Below are 19895 nucleotides of genomic sequence, written 5' to 3'. Positions count from 1 at the left end.
CGGCAATAGGGAAAAACATTACTTAACTTGTAAGTATCTGCTTGTAGCGTTGTACAGTTGAATGCTTTGCACACTGCTACCATCTAGTGGTAGGCGCAGACGTTGCACGTTATTTTTTTTAATAAGTGTACGTTTTAGTTTCGAGGAGACGCAAGATTCCTTCCTGAAACCCTCAATTCAGTCGTACAAAATCCCCACCTAAGATTGTGCAAACCCCTCCCATGCTCCCTCAATAAACAGGTGAGCGAAATTAAGATTAGTGAAACAAGGAAGGTCAGTAAATGTGTACAGCTACACTGCCAAAGAAAGTATATTGTACTGTAAAGCATGTGACATTTACTCACATCCAGTGAGATGGGAGGGTACCTGTGAACGTTGAGCAAAGTAACATTTTTACGTTTGTAGCATGTATAGCTATAGATCACATGCTTTACGCAGACTAGAAAGCATCGCTCTCCTCCTAAAGGGGTGGCTTGCGAGCAATCCGACAAATGTTTAGAACAATGTTTTTCATGGTGGCTTGGTCTACCTGTGCTTCTTCGCAGACATGAATATCCACACATGTGTGGTGTACTGCACCTATTAGCTTTACTGATGTCTGCTCGCCTGTGTGAATGGAAGTGGTGCAGCTAATGAAATATATTCAAGGCATCTTGACAAAGTATATGCAATGCTCTGTTCATGTTTAAGAGGGTGGAAAGAAAATTGGTTAAGTCAATGATCTGATTGGCATGGAATGGGGAGAAACCCTTTGCTAGGTAACAAGGATGTAAGGCTCACACACTGTTGAGGCTTGCAACTCACTAACCCTTAGCAAGGACGTGACTACTACTGGGAATACTGTTGTGCACAAGAGAGACTGTATTTGACAGGTATGTGATGGCTCAAATGGAGATTCAATGAACCTCGTGAGACCTGCGTTAAGGTCCCACGTCATGACCAGTGAAGTCCTTGGAGGAATAACTCTTAAGACCTTCCATGAATACACTGACCTCTCAAATCTTAATCAAAGATCTATTTTGCTTGCTTTGCATGTAAGCTACGGCTACCAAATGAAGCCCAATACATATTTACACCAATCTTGGCTTTTGCAGGTGTAAAAGTTACCAAATAATATGATTAAGCAATACTTGCAGAGGTTGTGTGTCTATGATTAAGGAATACTTGCAGAGGTCGTGTGTCTATTTATGTAGTAACGTACAAATCTTTTCTATTTTGCAGCACAGGTTGTGTGTGTCTATTTATGATGAAGCAATACTTGCAGAGGTTGTGTGTGTCTATTTATGATGAAGCAATACTTGCAGAGGTTGTGTGTGTCTATTTATGATGAAGCAATACTTGCAGAGGTTGTGTGTCTATTTATGTAGTAATGTACAAATCTTTTCTATTTTGCAGCACAGCCAGCTTGTGTGACCCGTCTGCAAGCTTCCCCCAAACAGAGTATACATTCCTATGGAAGGTGGAGATAATCATACTCTAAAATCTCAGGCGTCAAATTGCAATGTTCATTTCCTTGAGATTTGGATCTCTCAGCTGACTATGATGCAGAGTTAAAGGATAGCAATACATACCACGGCTGCCTTGCCCACGTCAGAGCGATGAGAACGAGAGTCATGACATTTGTCTCTACCTCCTCACTACTTAAAGGATCCGAAGTAGTAGAGGGAAAGCATAGGCAAATATTTATGACCAGTTTACCAATAGTGCATTGCCTATGGACTGTGTGTGGGTACCAAGAGGGAAAGTTTGGGCATTTTGCATTTTCTACTGTGGCAAACCAGATTGCTTGTGGGAGACCAAATCTTCAGAAGTACTGATGATGTACTTGGGGGAGGGCTCATCTATCACTTGTGTACTTGTTGAGGAGTCCTGCTTAATAAGTATGTTAAGTCATGCCCAACCCCAGCAGATGCTCCTCTAGGAGCTATATGTGATGAAGACAGGCTCAATGCCATAGCGAATGCGCTATTTCTGACATAGGAGATGAGTGGGTGCATCCTTGTTATTGGATGTAATATATTGCAGCGTGTCTGTTCTAACTAGTACTTTCTTGTACTGAATCAGTGTGCAAAACACCCAAAAAGCTCATTCTAATACGGTCAGCTCTAAAACGTGGAGTTGCATTTTCTGCGGCGTTCCGGTACCCACAACAGTCAGGTTGTCTAGATGTGCTCCTCACCCTGTGAGTGATGTGTCCAGTAACAAATTCTTTTCATTTCACCAGTTGCGATTGGGATGAAGCCTGGGCTCTAACAAAGCTAGACATATTCTATGAACCGTTGCTCGAGACCTTAGAATGGACAGACACTGCTGTAGTGGATGCATGTGCAGTCAAGCGTACAGCACTACTGCAGCACATGACACCATCAAACCCAACAATTTCAGGATCAGTCTCGCCGTTAGATGGCATAACGTCTGATAAAGAGTGAGCAGCCTTTGAAATGTCATCACTCTGTCCTGCTTGGGATATGCTTTATTACTGTGTTTACCACCACCCCTGAAAAAAGTTGCATCTGCTGCGGGCTGGGATAGGACTTTGGTGAGACCGTGAAACCTAGTCTGTGAAAGAAACAACACAGCTGTCCATGTTGATGACTGCAGCTCTTCCATCAGCCTATTATCTTGGCACAAGTGCTCATGAAGAGTGCTGCAGCATAGATGTGCTGTGACCACTACTAGATATTCTGTGAATACCCTTGGTGCAGATGTGACACTGAAGAGCAACACTTTGAACAGGGAGTGTTGGAATGCGAGGTAACGATGTGCCAGATGGATGGGGATATGAAAATAGGCGCACTTGAGATCAATGGTCGGCATGTGATCCTCTCTGTAAAGCAGCAAAATGTCAGCCTGTTGGATGCTCATCTTGAAATGCTTCAACAATATGTAACGGTTTAGCAACCTCAAGTCGAGGATAGGCCGCAAAGTGCGGTCTTTCTTGGGGATGAGGAAGTATAGGGAGCATACCCCGTGCCAGATTTGGTGTGAAGGAACATGTGCTATAGCACCCTTGCTGAGAAGTGCTTGCACCCCCCTCTATCAGATTTCTTAGATGCTCCAGACTCATGGAGTAGCAGTGGAGTGTAATGCTTGGTGGTGGGGTGCGAAACTCCAAGCAGTATTCTTGATGGTAAGTCACTGCTTAGAAGTGGAGGTGCCTTTTAATTGTCCACCTCTACCTTTTCCTTTGTTGTTCCCTCCAAAGCCTCTTCTTGTGTAGAACTTTGGAGGTCTGTTCCTCCTAAAAAGTTTTGAGGTTGCTGAAAGCCTGAACACTGCGATGTTGGTGCGGTTTTAGCACATGGTCTCACCTGTTGGTGCCAAAACTAGTTTGACTAATTTGGATCTGGTGTGCCGCCACAGCTTTCACTTTATACATGTGCTTCTTTACTTTCTCCAACATCGCTTGGGATAAACAGATGTTCACCAACAAAGGAGGCATTCATGATATGTTACTGAACTTCAGGACACATTCGTGATTCCTGGATCCAGGCAGGTCTTATGAGGAGGACAATGGGGTTCATCTACCTTAAGGCTATGTCTGCACAGAAAACCCGAGCTTTTGATACAATCTTTCCTTCTTGCTGCAGGTCTCTTCCACCTTTGTGGTAAGACTCAGGGAGATGTTTGACCATTTGCTCCACTTCCTCATAATGGTATCTGTCACACCTTTACAGGAGGCCACAGACTTTGCTATGAGCCACTGTGTTGCTGCTCCCACTTCAACTCTTTTCCCTCTTGCACCGATCTTATGGCTCTCCTTGACTGGAGGTGGTGCATCTCCAGTTCCCTGGAAAAAGGGTGTCCGAATATTAGTGTGCACTACTAGGGAATCCACCAGTACATCAGGTGCTGGCTTTTATTTGTTTTTCTACCACTTTGGTTTTATCATTTTCCACACCCATTTTGTCATGCTCCTAGGAGAAGGCAGAAACTGTATCCAGCGCTCGCTCTTATAGTCTCTACTAGGAAGTCCTCTTCTTGCTCAATGACATGCAGTTTCAGCTTGTGGTGATCTGCTGCTCTCCGAATAACCATGAAATATGCTGTTGTGTCATCTGGAGGCGAAGCCTTGAGCCGGATCAGCCTCAAAAGCATTCTCACCCTGAGTGTCCACAATGTAATCTTGCCAAGTATCATCCCAGCATCTGTCGAGATAAGCTCGTAATATGGGTCCTGTGGATCGAACTCACATCCTGGTCTGAGGCAGTGTTAGTCTGTCTACGTTTCCTTGGTATAGGGAATGTATGCAGCAACCCTTGATGGAGAGCTTCCCTTCTTCAGAGGTGATGGGTCTGAATCTTGTTGTGGAGGTAAAGCCAAAATCTTCACAGACTGAGGATGAATGAAGTCTTCCTCTGCCTGATAGCAGGCTGTTCTGGCAGCTCAATGATCGTAGAAGGGTCACTAGACATTGAGACATGCGTCAAAAGTGTTCCCAGAGTTGATTTTGGCACTGAAAGAGTCAGACTGGCGCCCCGGGCTGAGAAAGCTTGGGCTTACTTAGAGGATATGTGCCCTTGCTTTGGGGCAGTGGTTGACTGTCGGTTTCTGGTGGCCTAGGAGACGGTGGCAGAACAGGATTGTTAAGGCATCTTTGGGGCAGTCTGTACCTTGGAAGCAGTTTAAGACCCTTGTAGACAGCCCTCCTCATTGTCTGAAATGAGAAGGGAAAGCTGAACAAATCAAACATTTACCCCCGTCGCAGATCTTGGTTTAATCCATCGTTCTTTTGCTCACCACCCCAGGCTGGACCCAGCCATATGCAAATCAGTCTTGACCCTGATCGTCATGGGAACAGTCCACATCATCAGCCCGAAGCAAGTTACAATTTAAGGCTAACAACTTAAGTGCCTCAGTTAACACCAATTCTAAATCGATTGCTGAAAAGGAACCTACCCTTGCTGCTCTTGTATATATACATACAAAAGCACAGACCGTCTACTCAAGGAGGTACAACTCACCACTACTTTGCCTCTTACTATTGCTTAATCCCCCTCACTAGAACAGCTAATGAAAGGCATACCAACTCATTTTGGACATTATGTTCACCGGGGAAAAAAGCATGGTTAGACGATCAACACATTTATATGATTCGCCTACTCATTTTCTATAGCTAAACCATATATTAATTTATCACCAAATGTTTTGGGCACCTCAATTACCTCACAATCAAACCTTGAATATTTCTATAATATAAATGGGTACTGTTACAGAAACTAGGTGTGCCACTGATATGCTGTATATTTATTTTGGGTAACACAACCACTATAAAAATACAGATGCAGACAATCTTTATGCACACATTGCAGGGGGGTTTAACCATTTCCTAGACCTTAACATTGTATTAAGAACATTTTATAAATATTTAGTGATCAGTGTTCCAGCAATGAAAAACACTGCAAGGGGGGGGAGGGGGGGGGGGGGGGGGGGGTCATGCAATATTTACCAATAAAATATTTAACATAATTTGACTTTAAGACTGATAAAAAAGCTTCAAGCGAATACTATAAGCTTGCACTTGCAACTTTTCAGGTGATGGATTGCCCAGTACTCGGTAGAAAGTGAGATTGTGAGGAAAGACTAAATAGCTCGACAATTAGAACCACTGTTTCATAACATGCATCCTTCATTCACCCGTTATTTCAAACCAGCGGAGGGATTTTGAGGCATGCAGGTTGCAGACCATCACAAATAAAATAATCTTACCAGCATCTGATTTTTCAAAGTAGGAATGCCTTCCACACTGTGCTATGGCTTCAAAATGTCCTGCCTAAAACAAGAAATAACACAGTTCAACCTTACAGCAACATCCAGAAAGCAGACCAAGCTAGGGTACAGGAGAGAACCAAATGATTATTCCTCATAATCTATATCAAAATGGTACTGAAAATTTTTGCCATATTCAGAGAGCAGCAAAGAATGCATATTCGTCAATAAAATATTAGCAACATAATTACTTATTTTCTAATTAAATCAGCATGACTTACAAGCAGTTTTAATTTCTTCTGTATTGGAGTGCAGCTAGACTAACCAATTACAAAGCTCAAGAGTTTTAAGCTGAAGTGAAAGCTTTTCAATGTTGGGACAAAATACTGGTTTTAAGGGTTAAGGTTTTTAATTTTTCAAATGCTAGGGGGACAAGAGCGACAAGAGGTGGTGTGCATTCTGTGGCTACAAGACTCTAAAAACTGGAGATATTTTTATGAATCAGTACTCGCACAGGATAAATGGGGTTTCTGAACATTTAATAAAAGAATCATCCCTTAAAATATCTTGTTTCCATGGCAATTAGAGAGCTATATTGCAAACAACCGGAATTGGACTCTGGCGTACATAGGAGCACCCATATGTTAGACTTTTGACAAATAGACTGCACTTTGGTTGGAAATGGCCCATTATGAATGTGACAGGACTTTTGTGAATGTTTTAGAAGAGTGGGTGTTGACAAGCCTGTTCATTCAAAAAATAAACAGTGGTACAACTTTCAGTTGCCATTAGCATCTTCAATCTTGGGGCCTGGTGACAACCCCTTTGTGGCCATTAATATTTTCACCTACAATTAAGTGTACAAAGAATACAATGACAATGTTCAACGTGAAGAGAACTCTCCTCAAATGAAATGAGTATTGGTTAGAAGGGAACAAACTCTTCAGGAAGGTTTGACTCCTGATCCAACTAGGTAGGTGAGAGCTGAGAGAGCAAACAGTCTTGCCTGAATGAGCATTTGGGGCCATAGAAAGCTGCAAGTACTCTGCAAACTCTAAACTTTCTAGAACCACTGTACAGCAGTTGGAATTCTCTTTACAGTTACAAATCACACCCTTGCTAGAAATCACATTGAGATGGTAGTGAAAGTTTGACATCAACTTTTCTGCAACTGCTGCTATGAACTGAAAAAGGCACTAGAGTTGAATTTGTGCCAAAATGAGAAACATGTACTTGTGTCAACTTTCAATTTGAGGCGTCCTGCTGCAACAGAATATTCTGTCAAAAACTCACTTTAAGACTAAGACAACAAGTGGGATAATCTTATATTTGCAAAGATTGTCACCTGCCCTATACCGAAATAACTTTTTATGGGAGTTGCAATTGGATATGCACTAATTCTATCTCACAGATCCAATAAGTAAAATTGAACAAATACCATAACTTGGAATGTTGCCACAATCTACTGCTTTGTCCCTAAGCAAGCATGGATTTAGGAAGAGCTGATTCTGAATAGAATACCTCTTACTCATGGTGAATTATCCAAAACTGAACCATCAGGAACGCTAAAGTTCAGGTGCATAAAAGACTATTTAATATAGAGCCTCCTGTGAGGGATCGGAGAAGTCCTTTTAGAAATACAGAGAAACAGGAATCTGGAGAAGAAACCCTACTTTAACCATCTAATAAAAACATGACCTATTTTTCCCCAACTAGACACAGGAAAGACGAATCCCTCACAAGAATTTAGGCTCAAAAATGAGGTACACTATGGACATATTTAGCTGGTTAATTGAAAGGGTCATGAATATAAGGAGCAACACCCTTTAAAATGTTGCATACAGGATTTTCACGTTTTAAAAAACAGACTTCTAGACAATGATGCCCTAAGCAATAATGGGCGGGATAGCCATACAAATTTTTTTATGTTGTTTCAATTAATGTACACATTTTAAGTCTTCTGATATGGATTTTTTGGTAAATTCTTTTTATTAGCATTGTTGTATACAGACTACAGACACTGTAATTGACTGTTAAAAGTGCACAGTAGCATTTGTATATGCAATTCAGCGTATTACCGTATCAACTTCTAACAATATCAACAGTTGTTAATGTACTGTTACACCTCATGCTTAAAAAAATAATAAAGAAAGGGTGCGTTATGATAGTAAGAGCATTTGTCTACATTGTGTACTTCATTTGCGGTACTTATCAGCTATAATGGTATTAGATGACCCTTCATAGTGTGTCACAATGGGGGATGTAACGTTTAACGGGGATAAATTCAACTGGGATACACTGTATAAGAGGATCTGCTTTGTACTGGAGGTAGGCGAGCTTTGTGGTGGGATTCAGTATCTAGGCATTATGGGCTGGGATCAGGAGGGAGTGTCTGGGATGGGCACAAAGTTTGATATTCATATTTGTCTGGCGTCCGCGCTCGGCAGGCTAGCTGTCATTGTCGGGTTGCTCTGCGCGTCATTGGGGCGCATCTCCTCACGTGTGATTTGCGAGGAGGATGGAGTAGTCTGTGTGCATGGTGCATTTGTCACCTCTTGTTTGAAGGCGTGTAATAGGGTCACCCACTGCATAGATGTGGCGCTTTCGGGGTGCCCCGGACTTCAAGTCTCAGTGCTTCCTCCTCTGATGCCCCCCATTTACTAACTGCTCCCCTCAGGCCGCCAGCGGGGGTCCCGCTGGAGTCCTCCAGTGCATGGCTATACTTCGCTTGGCCAGAAAGAGGGCTAGGGACGCTAATTGTGTCTCTACTCTGTTGTGTTTCTGACATTTTATTATGCCTAACGCACTAGCTTCCCATGTGTTGGTATCAGTGATTCCTGTCACCTCGAGTAATGTGGTCTGTATCGCAGTCCAATAGGTCCGGAGTGTCGGGCAGCTCCAGAACATGTGGAGAAAGGACACTCATGATCCTGAGCTTACTGACAATACAATCACTGTTAAAAGATCACACAGATAGTGAAATACCACTACGAGCTACAAAACAGATTAGAATGAGATTAACAACTCGACTGAGTACATTTGAGAGGCACTATTGCACTACTTAACTGACGGGTTCCAAATGAATACAAACACTAGGAAGGGAAATCTACTGCAAATTAGTCAAGATATCCTTACAAGCGTGCAACTGGTTGCACAAAAGTAACATTGATGGAATACCCCTCCTAGTCCTGTTGCACGGCAAACAAGAAAACCAAGATGATGCTCTGTAGTTGTGATTTAGGAAAATAAAACTTCTCCTAAGGAATGAAAAGCAGGATGAAAGAAGTAAAATGATTAGCGATTCATTCCTTTACAGGAAATATATAGACTGACAACTTTGAGACGTAAAGGAACTATCCACATTCACCATCCACGTCCCTTTCTGATGTGCATAAAAATAATAATACTCTTGAAAAGGTGACCTACAATCCCAGTGCAGGTAAAGGAGAAGACTGTACAAACACTGAAAGAGCAGATTAGATGCTGTAAGTGAGTAACTCCCTACAGACTTGAGCATACTTGTGGGAGAGAAGAGGCTGGCTTGTGCTGCCCCTCTACCAGCGCCGTACTGGCAGACTTAGCCTGCCGCTAGACGGGCACATCCTAAGGTTCATTTACCAGGTTGACTCCTATATGCATCTCCGTACGTGCTCTTGCCCTATGTTGTCCTCTACTTTCACAAATGTCTCTTCTTAAAGTAAGGGAGTGGGCAAAAATGCATTGAAAAAAATGATACACAGCAAACATATTTGATGATGGGTATATGATAACTGTAACTAGTGGGGTGATGGATGTGTTTCTAAATGGCTAAATCATTACTAAAATATTTACATATGTGCTTATTCCGGCTTTTCTGGTTACATTTGTGTACCCAGTAAGTAGATAATACTGTGTAATTGGGAGTTTGCACAAATTTCAGGTTTTTCCTTGGGATTAGTTTTCCTAATCCGTTCAGTAATATAGGGTGAAAGGAATACCTTTTTTGCTTCACGTAGTAAATCGTATTTGTGAATTATGCTTACATTAAAAAGCATTATGCTTGCTTATATCTCATAGCAATACGAGTTCACCTATTGAGAGTAGTGCTGAGGGTTTTCTCAAACTTGCAAGTTTAAAATAAACCTATCTATACCAATCCTATTCCACCGTTTGCAGCAAACAGTGTATTCTGTACCAAACTACTTCGAATTTTAGTATTAGCCTAGAGAATACCTATGTCTATTATAGCTAACCAATACACGGTTTACGCTGTTTTAGAGCAGGTTGCCCTTGTATCTCTAGCAACACAAAGATAATGGACGGAATGCTGAACATTCTCAACATTTACCCCCAGTACAGAGATCTGGGCCTAAATCTATCGTTTATTTGTCCCCCATGCCATTCCAGTTTAGACCCAGCCATATGCAAATCAGTCTTGACCCTGCTCCCCATGGGAACAGTCCAGACCGAACTGCCAAGAAAGGTCCTTCCTGGACCGGAAAAGAAGCATCCTGGGACTGGTTTTGGGGTATCACACCTCATCAGCCAGGCTACTTTTAATCCAGTCATGTGGCCATTTTTTTTAACTCGTATTATCATGCAAGTTTTATTCTGTAATGTTAATTAAAGCAAAATGTTAGCCCTGATAAAAATCTACTAGTTAATGAGCTGTAGAAATGCCAGTCACACAGGACAGTATAACTGAAAATCAATTTAAACTGAAAAATGCTATCTAGTTAGTAACAGAAATGTGCATGAATACATTTAAACCTAACTTATCCCTTGATGCAACTCTCATGGCTAAGATTGTTTTCTCCAGGTGAACGGAACAGATGGACTGAAGTTACCTACTTTTTATCTGGACAAACTGGCTAGAGTGACTTGCTTGCAAACAACAAATAAAATACTTACCTTTTGTAACAATATTTCAGGGATATACAGAACCTTCCAGCAGCTACCTTATGAATTAATGTTCTCTCCTGTTTTAATACTGGTTCAGAAAACATTTCAGCAGTGCCACCTAGTTGCAACTCCACCACCAAGCATGACAGCATCGGAGTATATTAGATGCAAACTGCAGTGCTGGCCTCAGTTCCTTGACTTTTATACACCAGAGCGAGGAATGTGGTGAGAAACCGAGGCAGTAATGACCGCAACACATACAGCATATATGCTTGCATACGTCGAGATTTGAAGACAGGCAATAAGGAATATGAGGGAAGGTTATGCATCCACAAAAAACATATTTACAGAAGCCAAGTAACTTTTTCTTCTGATGGATAAATCTTCCTGCAGATGTCTCATCATACAGGTTAGTACTAAAGCAATTCCTCTCGGGATGCAAGATGGACTAGTGTCCATTAACCAAGGAAGTCTGGCAACACAGCATGAGCAAAATGAATGTTGTTGCATGCATGAGACACGAGGAAGCAGTCCTTGACAAGAATATGCACCTGCCCGATGTCCGCAACCGAAGTGACTACGGAGATGTCTGTGGAGTGGGTTCAATGTTATTGGGTGGGTGTTTCTTGGCCAGGTCATCACCTTGCCTTTCTAAGCTGCACCAAAGTCACGAAGAGCTAATGAACCACTGTGCCTGATAAGTGTAACATATGTAGTAAGACACCACACGTCTGGAGTACAGTTTACGAAGTCGCTCTTCCTCCTTGGATGGATATGGAGGAGGGATGAACGGCGTAAGAGTGACTGATATGAAATATAGAAACAGGAATAATGCAAATCACAAGATGTCAGAAAGATGGGCTTTAAGGTTGAATTTCTGACTCGTACTACTGGACCAATTTATCCCAGCAACCAACAAAGATGGATTTGGTGTGGGCTTCCTGGCTGCCAAAATGACGTTTGTGACTTAAACATGAAGACAAAAGGGATTCTAAAGGGCACCATTCAATCATGCACAAGCAGCCTCAGGGGTAAGGGTGCCTGGCTGGACCATACCACTTCAACAGCAGGTCTGCTCTGCATGGGAGCAGAAGGGACAGCCAAGTGCGGAGTGCCAAGAATTTGACATAAAAGGACCTCGGAGGACCAGTCTGGGGTGATTACAACAGTGCTCTATCATCCCACACCTCCCACAGTACTTGTGACAGAAGCACAATCTACAAAAATGTAAACAGCAGGCCTTGAGAGCAGTTAAACCTGAAGGCATCTTACAGGGAGTCATTGAGAGGGAAGTGTATAACAAAACTGAAAACACTCCTAGTTCATGGCGAAGAGATCCACAATGTAAAACCCGAATCTGGAGAGTACCTCTATCACTATGGGGTACAGCTCTCACTTGTGGACCTCCAGCACAAGGGGACTATGATGATTTGCCCTCACACTGAGGGTGCCTGCTTGATTAACAGATACGAAGAAAATTCCCCATTGCTGAGCCTCCCAACAGAGTCCATTACCCCACTTCGCCCTTCCTGTTGATGTAATGGACCGGTGGAGGTATTGTCTGAACAAATCTGAATGGCTCTCCCCAAGATGGAAGGGAGAGACACCTTCACCGCAAGATGGACCTTTTGCAGATCAAACATTTCTGTGCAATCGCTATACTGAGGCACACCAAAGGCCCCGGTGCTTTCAGGTCACCCTGATGGAAACACAGTCTAATGAGGACAACCCACTATGTTAAAAGGGATCCCTCAAACAGTGCAGATCAGCATGGATGGGGTGGAAAATCTGCAACTGAGCTGTGTGACTCTGTTGATGTTGGAAGTACTCAAACTTCAGACACAAGTGAAGGGGATTCATCTGTCATTCGGATGTGAGGCACCAACAGGATGCACAAGGTCTTGAGACCAGGCAGGCGCAAGACCCGCAGAACTAGGACCTGGTGCAGAGGCAGAAATTTCTGAATAATATCTGAAGATCCAGGATCAGTCTAAGGGCTCTGTTCTTCTTGGGGAGCAAGAAGTAGAGGGAATAGAATACGGTTACCTTTTTTTTCTAGAGGACCCAACATGTTTTCACTTGCTCAACGGGGTAGGGACTTCTGAAAAGAGGGCAGTCAGAAAAAGGAAATCAAAACCCTTGTGCATTATCTAGATAACCCAGCAATTTGTTCTGCTCGCTTCCCAGTAAGTAGACAAAATGGGAGACCCTCACTCTGCTGGAAGGTAATGGACAAGGGTGAGGGTGAAGTCAGAGGGGCTCATGAGGCAGAAAGGACAGCAGAAGATGGTAGACTGCACTTGTTTTTGGTGTCATCTCCTTGATTCACTACTGTTGCAAAAGGAATGGTACAGCTATGGGGGGAGGGGAGGGGGTGTGGGGGAGGATGGGATGCCTAGCAATGTTGAGAAGGATTTTTCAGCTGGGATTGAACTGGCCTGGAGTGGCCATGAAGCTTTCTATATTGGTGGTGGAATTGCTGCACTGGAGATGTAAGGCACTGCACGTGAGCTGTATCTCAAAATATTTTGAAGCAGTACTGGGAACAGTCCTGCTTTCTCACCCAACAGCTGCTCACTATCAAAGTGCATGTCCATGAGTATGGGATGGGCATCCCTAGAGAACCTGGACTACAGCCAACAGTTTCACTGGCACCTCTGGTACAGCAAGACAGTGGTGCCCATGGATCATGCCACAATGTCCACTGAACCTAGGCTGTACTTCTGTGGGTGCATCCAAGCCATCAATGACCAGGTTTGAAAACTGTTTTTTATGTGGTCCATGATCACTGTAGGTTTTGTCAATTCCACAAGGTATGTATATATCCAACAAGGAGGCAGATCACATTAGCAATGCAGATTGCCAGAGACAAAGACTTGGCAGCCCGGAGTCCAATTTCTTTTCAACTCTATCAGAAAGTGCCATGTTGAAGACACTCCGGTTCTACTTTGAGAATGAAGTTGGGGGCGATGGGTTAGTGGAATGCACAAAAGGTGGCGTCACCAAGAGAAGGCATCTGCAATCTGGCACTGTATCAGAACTTCTGGGTCTAAAAACGGTGTCTCTCATGCAGTCATGACATGGCTCAAGTGGGTATATTTGATGAATTCAAGGAGTCCACCACGGATGAGAACTGCACTTTGCCTCCAAAGAGAACAAGGTCAATTACAAAGCTTCAGCTACTTTACTTACCACAGCTGTATATGAGGAAACTTCTTCTGAAACGGACCATAAAGGTAAGGATGTACCCAAGCTACTCACATTTTGCAAGCCCAAATATAAGCCAGCAAAGGTATTATAAGTGTGAAGGAGTTCAGAAGCCTTCAAATCATCATCCTTTTTAAGGCAATTATTTGTAATGGCAGTGCAAGGATTTCAGAGTCAGAGCCAAAGATCTCCATCCAGGCAAACCTCTGAGGCCCAGGGAGGTGCTTTGTCAAGGGAACATAGGTAAGGTTCTAGTATTCGCCTGACAAACAACCACGAAAGTGGCAATGTATTCTGCTCTCTGGGTGACATCACATCGGTGTAGAGGGAGGGCTTGACCGACAGGAGGATGGCGCCTTGGAGAGCTTTGAGTTTTTATCAGGAATTGGGGCTGAGGAGTTGCAGCATTGGAATGAAGTGGGGTAGGAGTCCCTGAATTCACCTAGTCTGCAGCAACCAGCTGGGTCATGGTGGCTATCCTGAACGGATTCAGCACAGCAATACAAAAGGTCAAAACCTGTGTGGGGGTCAGCCGATGGACCAAGAAATTTAGGTCTCAACTGGGTCAGGACATACTTTGATGACTAGGAGAAGTTTGGTATCAGTGAATGGCATTAAGACTACTGAATAGTCTCTGGAGCAGGACTGGTCTTCTTGAGAAAGAAGAGGATGACTACTCCTTGTGTGTTTTCTTGGAAGAAACTTTTGGGAGGGCGCTCCTGTACACTTGACTTACCTGTGGGTGAAAAGAAAATGTAGGCATCTCAAAGTAGGCCTTCATCAAAAACAATTTAGCCTCCTGCTCCCTGATGGCCTTTGGGAGCATTGACTAACCAAAATCAGACTATGGTACTGTGCTCTGTCCTGAGACACAACATGCACGAGTCATGGGCATCTGCAAGTTTTCGATTTGAAAATTGACCATTTGATATTGGACCTAGACACTGATAAAATACTGAGGATTATTACTGGTGAGAGAAGAGAGAGCGCTCAGGATCTGTGTTTAATAAACACAGAATAACCGGAACGAACAGCAGCACTCCGGTTAGTGCCCACTGTATTCCGGTGTTGCCATGTTCAAGGCAGAGTCACAGCTGGAGCAGCATGCAGACCCATGACTGAGGAAAAGATCAAGAACAACCTGAAGCCTGGAAAGAATTCACTCATAAGGTGAGGAATCAGTGTGAATATTTAGCCATCAGAAATAGGTAGTATTAAGCATACAATACACCTTATGTAGCGTGACAGGCAAATTCCTCTCTTTAGCCCAGATCCTGAACGAAAGGTTGGCAGCTAACCACTTGACCAAGAGTAAGACATCAACATATCCGTTAAGTTTTTAAGTGGACAGCAATATACACACCTGCACACAGGAGTCAACAGGTAGGATTTTGTGGATTATGAGTTAGGGAGTGATCCGTTTTACATAGCTATGTGACTGGAATGGCAGGAACAAATTTGCTTTGTTCTAGGAGACTAGGCACATCACAACTATAAAATTGATAAATGTGTGTATAACCAACTGAAGTAGTAGAGAACCAACTATTTTTAATAGTCTTTGCAACTGTTTATAAATGGCACATGATTTTGGTTCAGAACATGAGTAAAAGATTAACACAACAGAGAAGTGGTGCAGGGACAGCACAGTTCTGGTCCTGAATCCTTCTTACAGGTATCAATAATGTAAAATAATTCTGAGGAATTAAACCGTCAAAGAGCAATACTCCTATTCAGTGCAACAGACAAGGAGGATGCCATATTAACCAGCAACAATGCAGTCACCTTTGGGGGCTCTAAAGCAGAGTTCAATGCCCAATGTGTACAGCACAAATAAAAGTACTGAAATTAGCTTATTAAATGGGCTACATCTTCAAAATAAGCTATAACGGACTATTTCTGTTCATTGTTATGTGAGGTTAGAAATGTATGTCATTTTATTTACTTGATAATGGGAAACTCAATTCCAAAGATGTGACAGTCCAAAAACTACGCAAAAGTTATATGCGGGCAGAATGGGGTTATTGGCATGTGGCTCCAAACCTTCTAAATGCCAGGCTGAGACAACTGGGCAACCAAGTCCTTGTCTTACTCAGCTCACTGTGATGTCTACTGCTGTAGAAGCAGGTCTGCCAATTCAAGAACCGACAGACACTTACTTAGAATCTTTGCTGACATTTTTTGTATAATGAAAGCCAGGGTAATACAAAGTGAACAGCAGCGGATGCTACAATGATATACATCTCAAAATATCAGTTTGGCAGCAGACAGCCAATACTCACACAGCACCCACATACTGGGCACACATGCTGGCTTTAAGTAACTGAGATAGAATGCTGAGATTGAATTCCTTTGTGCATAAAATCAAATAGTGGTTGAAGGGTAGAAATACAGATTTAATACCCACTCACCAATTTTTAAGTCGGGTTTCTCCAAAGAGTAGCTTGTGAGCTATTGGCACCTTTCCGGATACCTGTAAGTAGCTTTTTTCCTACCTACAGCCCAGTCTACTAACTTCAAAGCTTGGGCTTGGCTGAATTTGTCTATTTACTGCAGAAATTCAAAGCATGTATTCTAAACTAAGGAAGTCTACTTCCAGAACTCAAATACTTATATTTGAAGAGGAATAGCTGAATATACAAAAAATATTTAAACTGATATTTGAAATATATAGTGTGCTGAGCTGGGAAGACTTATTACTAATATTATTAACTTGGTGTTAGGGAATTGCAGCTCTGGCTGTTATGCATTACCTATGCTGAAGAAAATTGATAAAGCTGTATTGACATTACTGGTGGCAAGCCTACCTGCGGTGATCACAGATGGTAATCTTGTATATGGTGCCCACTAACAATCATAATTACAACATGGATAATATCAGTTAGAAGCTCAGGATGATTTTCATGGAGCATACGTTTGTCTTATTAATGAAAGGGTTGGAGTCACACTCAGAATGAACACAGAACAGGAACAAGCATTTGCAATGCAATAGGTCTCGCAGTTGTTAAGAGTTTGAGCTATTGGCACTGTAAATGGCAATGCCTTTTATTTATGTGTGGGTTTTTAAAACATAAATAAAAGGCATTGTCATATACAATGCCAATAGCTCAAACTCGTATAAATGCGAGACCTATTGCATTGCAAATGCTTGTTTTAGTACCGATTGTTTGCATGTCAATCAGATTGCATGTGTTTGTTTCTAAGCACGTTTTCTTGTATATGGCACACTCTCCAAATGGGTGTGCCTTTAGGTACTGTGCACACTCACCAAAACATGAAAGGTACCCCGTTAGTGTAATCTTAGGTCTGAGACAACGGGGATTTTTTTTGCTTTCTGGAAATTTGACAAACCGTCGTCGAACCGCAGCAAAGTTATAAGTAATGGGAAATGTTATTGACCAACCCCTTCCTTAATATTGCCCTGCTCTTGCTGAATTGACACAAAGCATGACATACCAACAGAAAACTAATACTTTCAAGTGCCAGCTAAATTTTGTGCAATCATCAAACAGTGCCAAACTTAGCAAAAGAAGACTTGAAGCTCTCTCCCCTTTTTACTGATCCTCCTCCCTTATAGATCTACATGCATCTTGAGTGATCTAAACATACTGTCTGCTAAATTTCATGTATATGAATCCAACACTGCCAAAGTTATAAGCAAATCAACATATGTTTTTTTCAACTGAAAATATATAGAAAAGTATTAACCCTTTCAAGCCCTCCTGGCACCATTTTAAAATGCTATTTTCTAAAAACACGTTCAGTGATTTGGGGTATAGGGGCAAGCACAATTTCCTATGGAAGCTCAAATGGGAAAATATCCCTTTTGACCTCCCCTCTTAACTTTCTTACAGTGCATGCAACTGGCAAATCAAAAAATGCCTTTTCTATTGAAAGTGCAGCTAAACCATAACTGCATGGTGCCAACTGGCATTGTGAAATATATACATTGGTGTTTTCACGAAAAAGACAAAGGTTAAAATGCAGCTGAAGGTACAAATAAAAACTAAAAATAAAAAACACTACAATTTGCAAGATTTCTTGTGTTTCTCACTGCAGCCATGCAAACCATAACTTCCACACCAGATGCAAAGCTTGCTATCTCACTCTTAATGAAACAGGCACAATTACAAATGCTGTAAATAATCATTCAGATAATATTGCAAATCACACTTGCAACTTTGACAGAAACAACTACAAACATAGTATCTTTAACTGGTTTGATTATGTGTGGTTACCGACATTTCGCTTTTAGGTGTTATAAACATTACATTTGGTGTGCGAGTTATGGTATTCATAGCTAATATAGGAGTTAAGGATTGTGCCCCTAACCACAACCTGCCTCAGATTGAGACCTTTAGATTGGTACATCATTTTCCATTCCAGATACTTCTCCTCCTTGTCCATGTGAAAGAAGGTTTCTCAGCTGTTCATGTAAGTAATAATCATAAAGTAAGACTGAGTAGTGGAACTGTTAGGCACAAAGACTGGACATTGCTTGAGGGTTGCTACTTCTTGCCCAATGACTATGTTTGAGATGGAAGGCTCAGAGAAGTGCTTTCTCCATCTCTGAACCTGCATGAGTACCCGGGGCTTTCTTCACTGGTGACTAGTCAGAAGGAGTAAAAGCAGTTCAGTGTCGGCCAGGGCACAAGTCCTAAAAAAAGAAGTGGGGGAACGCTGACGTCACGACAGGAAGGGACGTCACGAAAGGTGGCTTGCACCATCAGACTCATTGCCTCCCCTCGCTCACCCCTTAGATGCGATTGCATCAGAGAAGCCAGCGCGTGAGCAGCGTCCTGAATGAGCTCCGATCTCGCCCCAGAGAGGCCAAAGAGTGAATGTGTGACTCCATTTGCTCCAGTTATCGAGAACCCGGTAAAATAAGTGGGGGGACTCCGTCCACCCGCGTGGTACCCCGACTCGAGCCCTGGTGTCGGCAGAGTTTAGCTTACAAGTTCATTCTTAAGGAGACAAAGGCACTCCCTGCACAGCAATTCAAATGTAGATCATTTAACGAAAGAATCTCTAAAGAAATGCAGCTCTAAGACGCATGCCTTGACTACTACCACTACAACTTGCTCCATGGGAATCGCACGCCCCATTAGAACACCCAGGTGTTTACCTTCTGGGCAGGAACAGGACCAAAATTGGCAGGCTATAAGTGAGGAGACTTCGGAGGACGCCCAAGTCCCACCCCTAAAAACTCAATCTTGGAGGTGGGAGTTTTCAGTTTGTTCAAATGTATCCAACTGTTGACAACAGGCAAGTAATCGCGGATGATAACCATGGGGGATTAAAATCTAACAGCAGTTCTGTAAAATCACAACACGTCCAAAAGGGTCAGGGCAAAAACCTTCTCAAGGTCCATTTGTGAATTGTATTAAATGAAAACTGCAGATTCTGGCTCGGGTGTTTTTAAACCAGAGGTTGACCGGCGATGTATGAAAATTGTTTATATAGTAGGAAAATATTTCAAAAGGCTGAAAAGCCTGTGCCAAATCAAACATTAAACAATGGTACCCTAGTCAAAACATTCCATTGTACGACATGAACCCGGTCTTTTAATCTACTCCATATTTTTCGGATCTAGCAGTAGTTTATACTTCACCTTACATGCCCTTTGCTCTACGCACACTACAACAAAGAAGGTAAAACCTGCAAGAAATGCTGTCCAAACTGGTGTGCAGGGTTCTAGGTTGGAGGGCGTCCCCCTGGAAAATAATGCAATGTGCGAGGCTTGTTTTTACTTTATTTCACCATTGTAGCTTTATGACATGGCTTGAAAAGTGACTGCATAAAAACAGGCCGACTCGTTTCACATTGACTTTCACGGTTTTATTATATTTTGCATACGGTACTCTTGCTTTAATGGAAATGTGCTTAAGTACGATATTGTCCACATGAAGCACACAGAGGTAAATTAATCAGTAGCTAGGCGTTGTATAAATGCATTAACACACTCAATGTGAGGCTGTTTCAAGATGCTGGTTGAGTCTGCCGTTATATGAATATTTCACGATGTTGCTGGTATGCAAAACGACTGGGTTCTATGCGGTAACTTTTGTCACGCACAAAAAGTTGACGGTCTTTGGCGAATA

The 19895-nt window shown here is 42.4% G+C and overlaps 1 protein-coding gene across 3 annotated transcripts in view; it reads right to left on the bottom strand.

Moving 5' to 3' along the window:
* The window catches only part of TMEM131L (transmembrane 131 like), a 553379-nt gene that overhangs the window by 207566 nt on the left and 325918 nt on the right, over positions 1–19895 (bottom strand). For all 3 annotated transcript variants that reach the window (XM_085641690.1, XM_085641691.1, XM_085641692.1), the window contains one exon: positions 5710–5773. In XM_085641690.1, coding sequence (XP_085497816.1) covers positions 5710–5773 — 64 coding nt within the window. The remainder of the gene's footprint in view (positions 1–5709; positions 5774–19895) is intronic.

The sequence above is a fragment of the Triturus cristatus genome, chromosome 2_2 (genome assembly GCF_964204655.1).
Source record: "Triturus cristatus chromosome 2_2, aTriCri1.1, whole genome shotgun sequence".
Taxonomy (NCBI): domain Eukaryota; kingdom Metazoa; phylum Chordata; class Amphibia; order Caudata; family Salamandridae; genus Triturus; species Triturus cristatus.
Note: the sequence above shows the minus strand (reverse complement) of the source record. Positions and strands in the feature narration are given on the sequence as shown.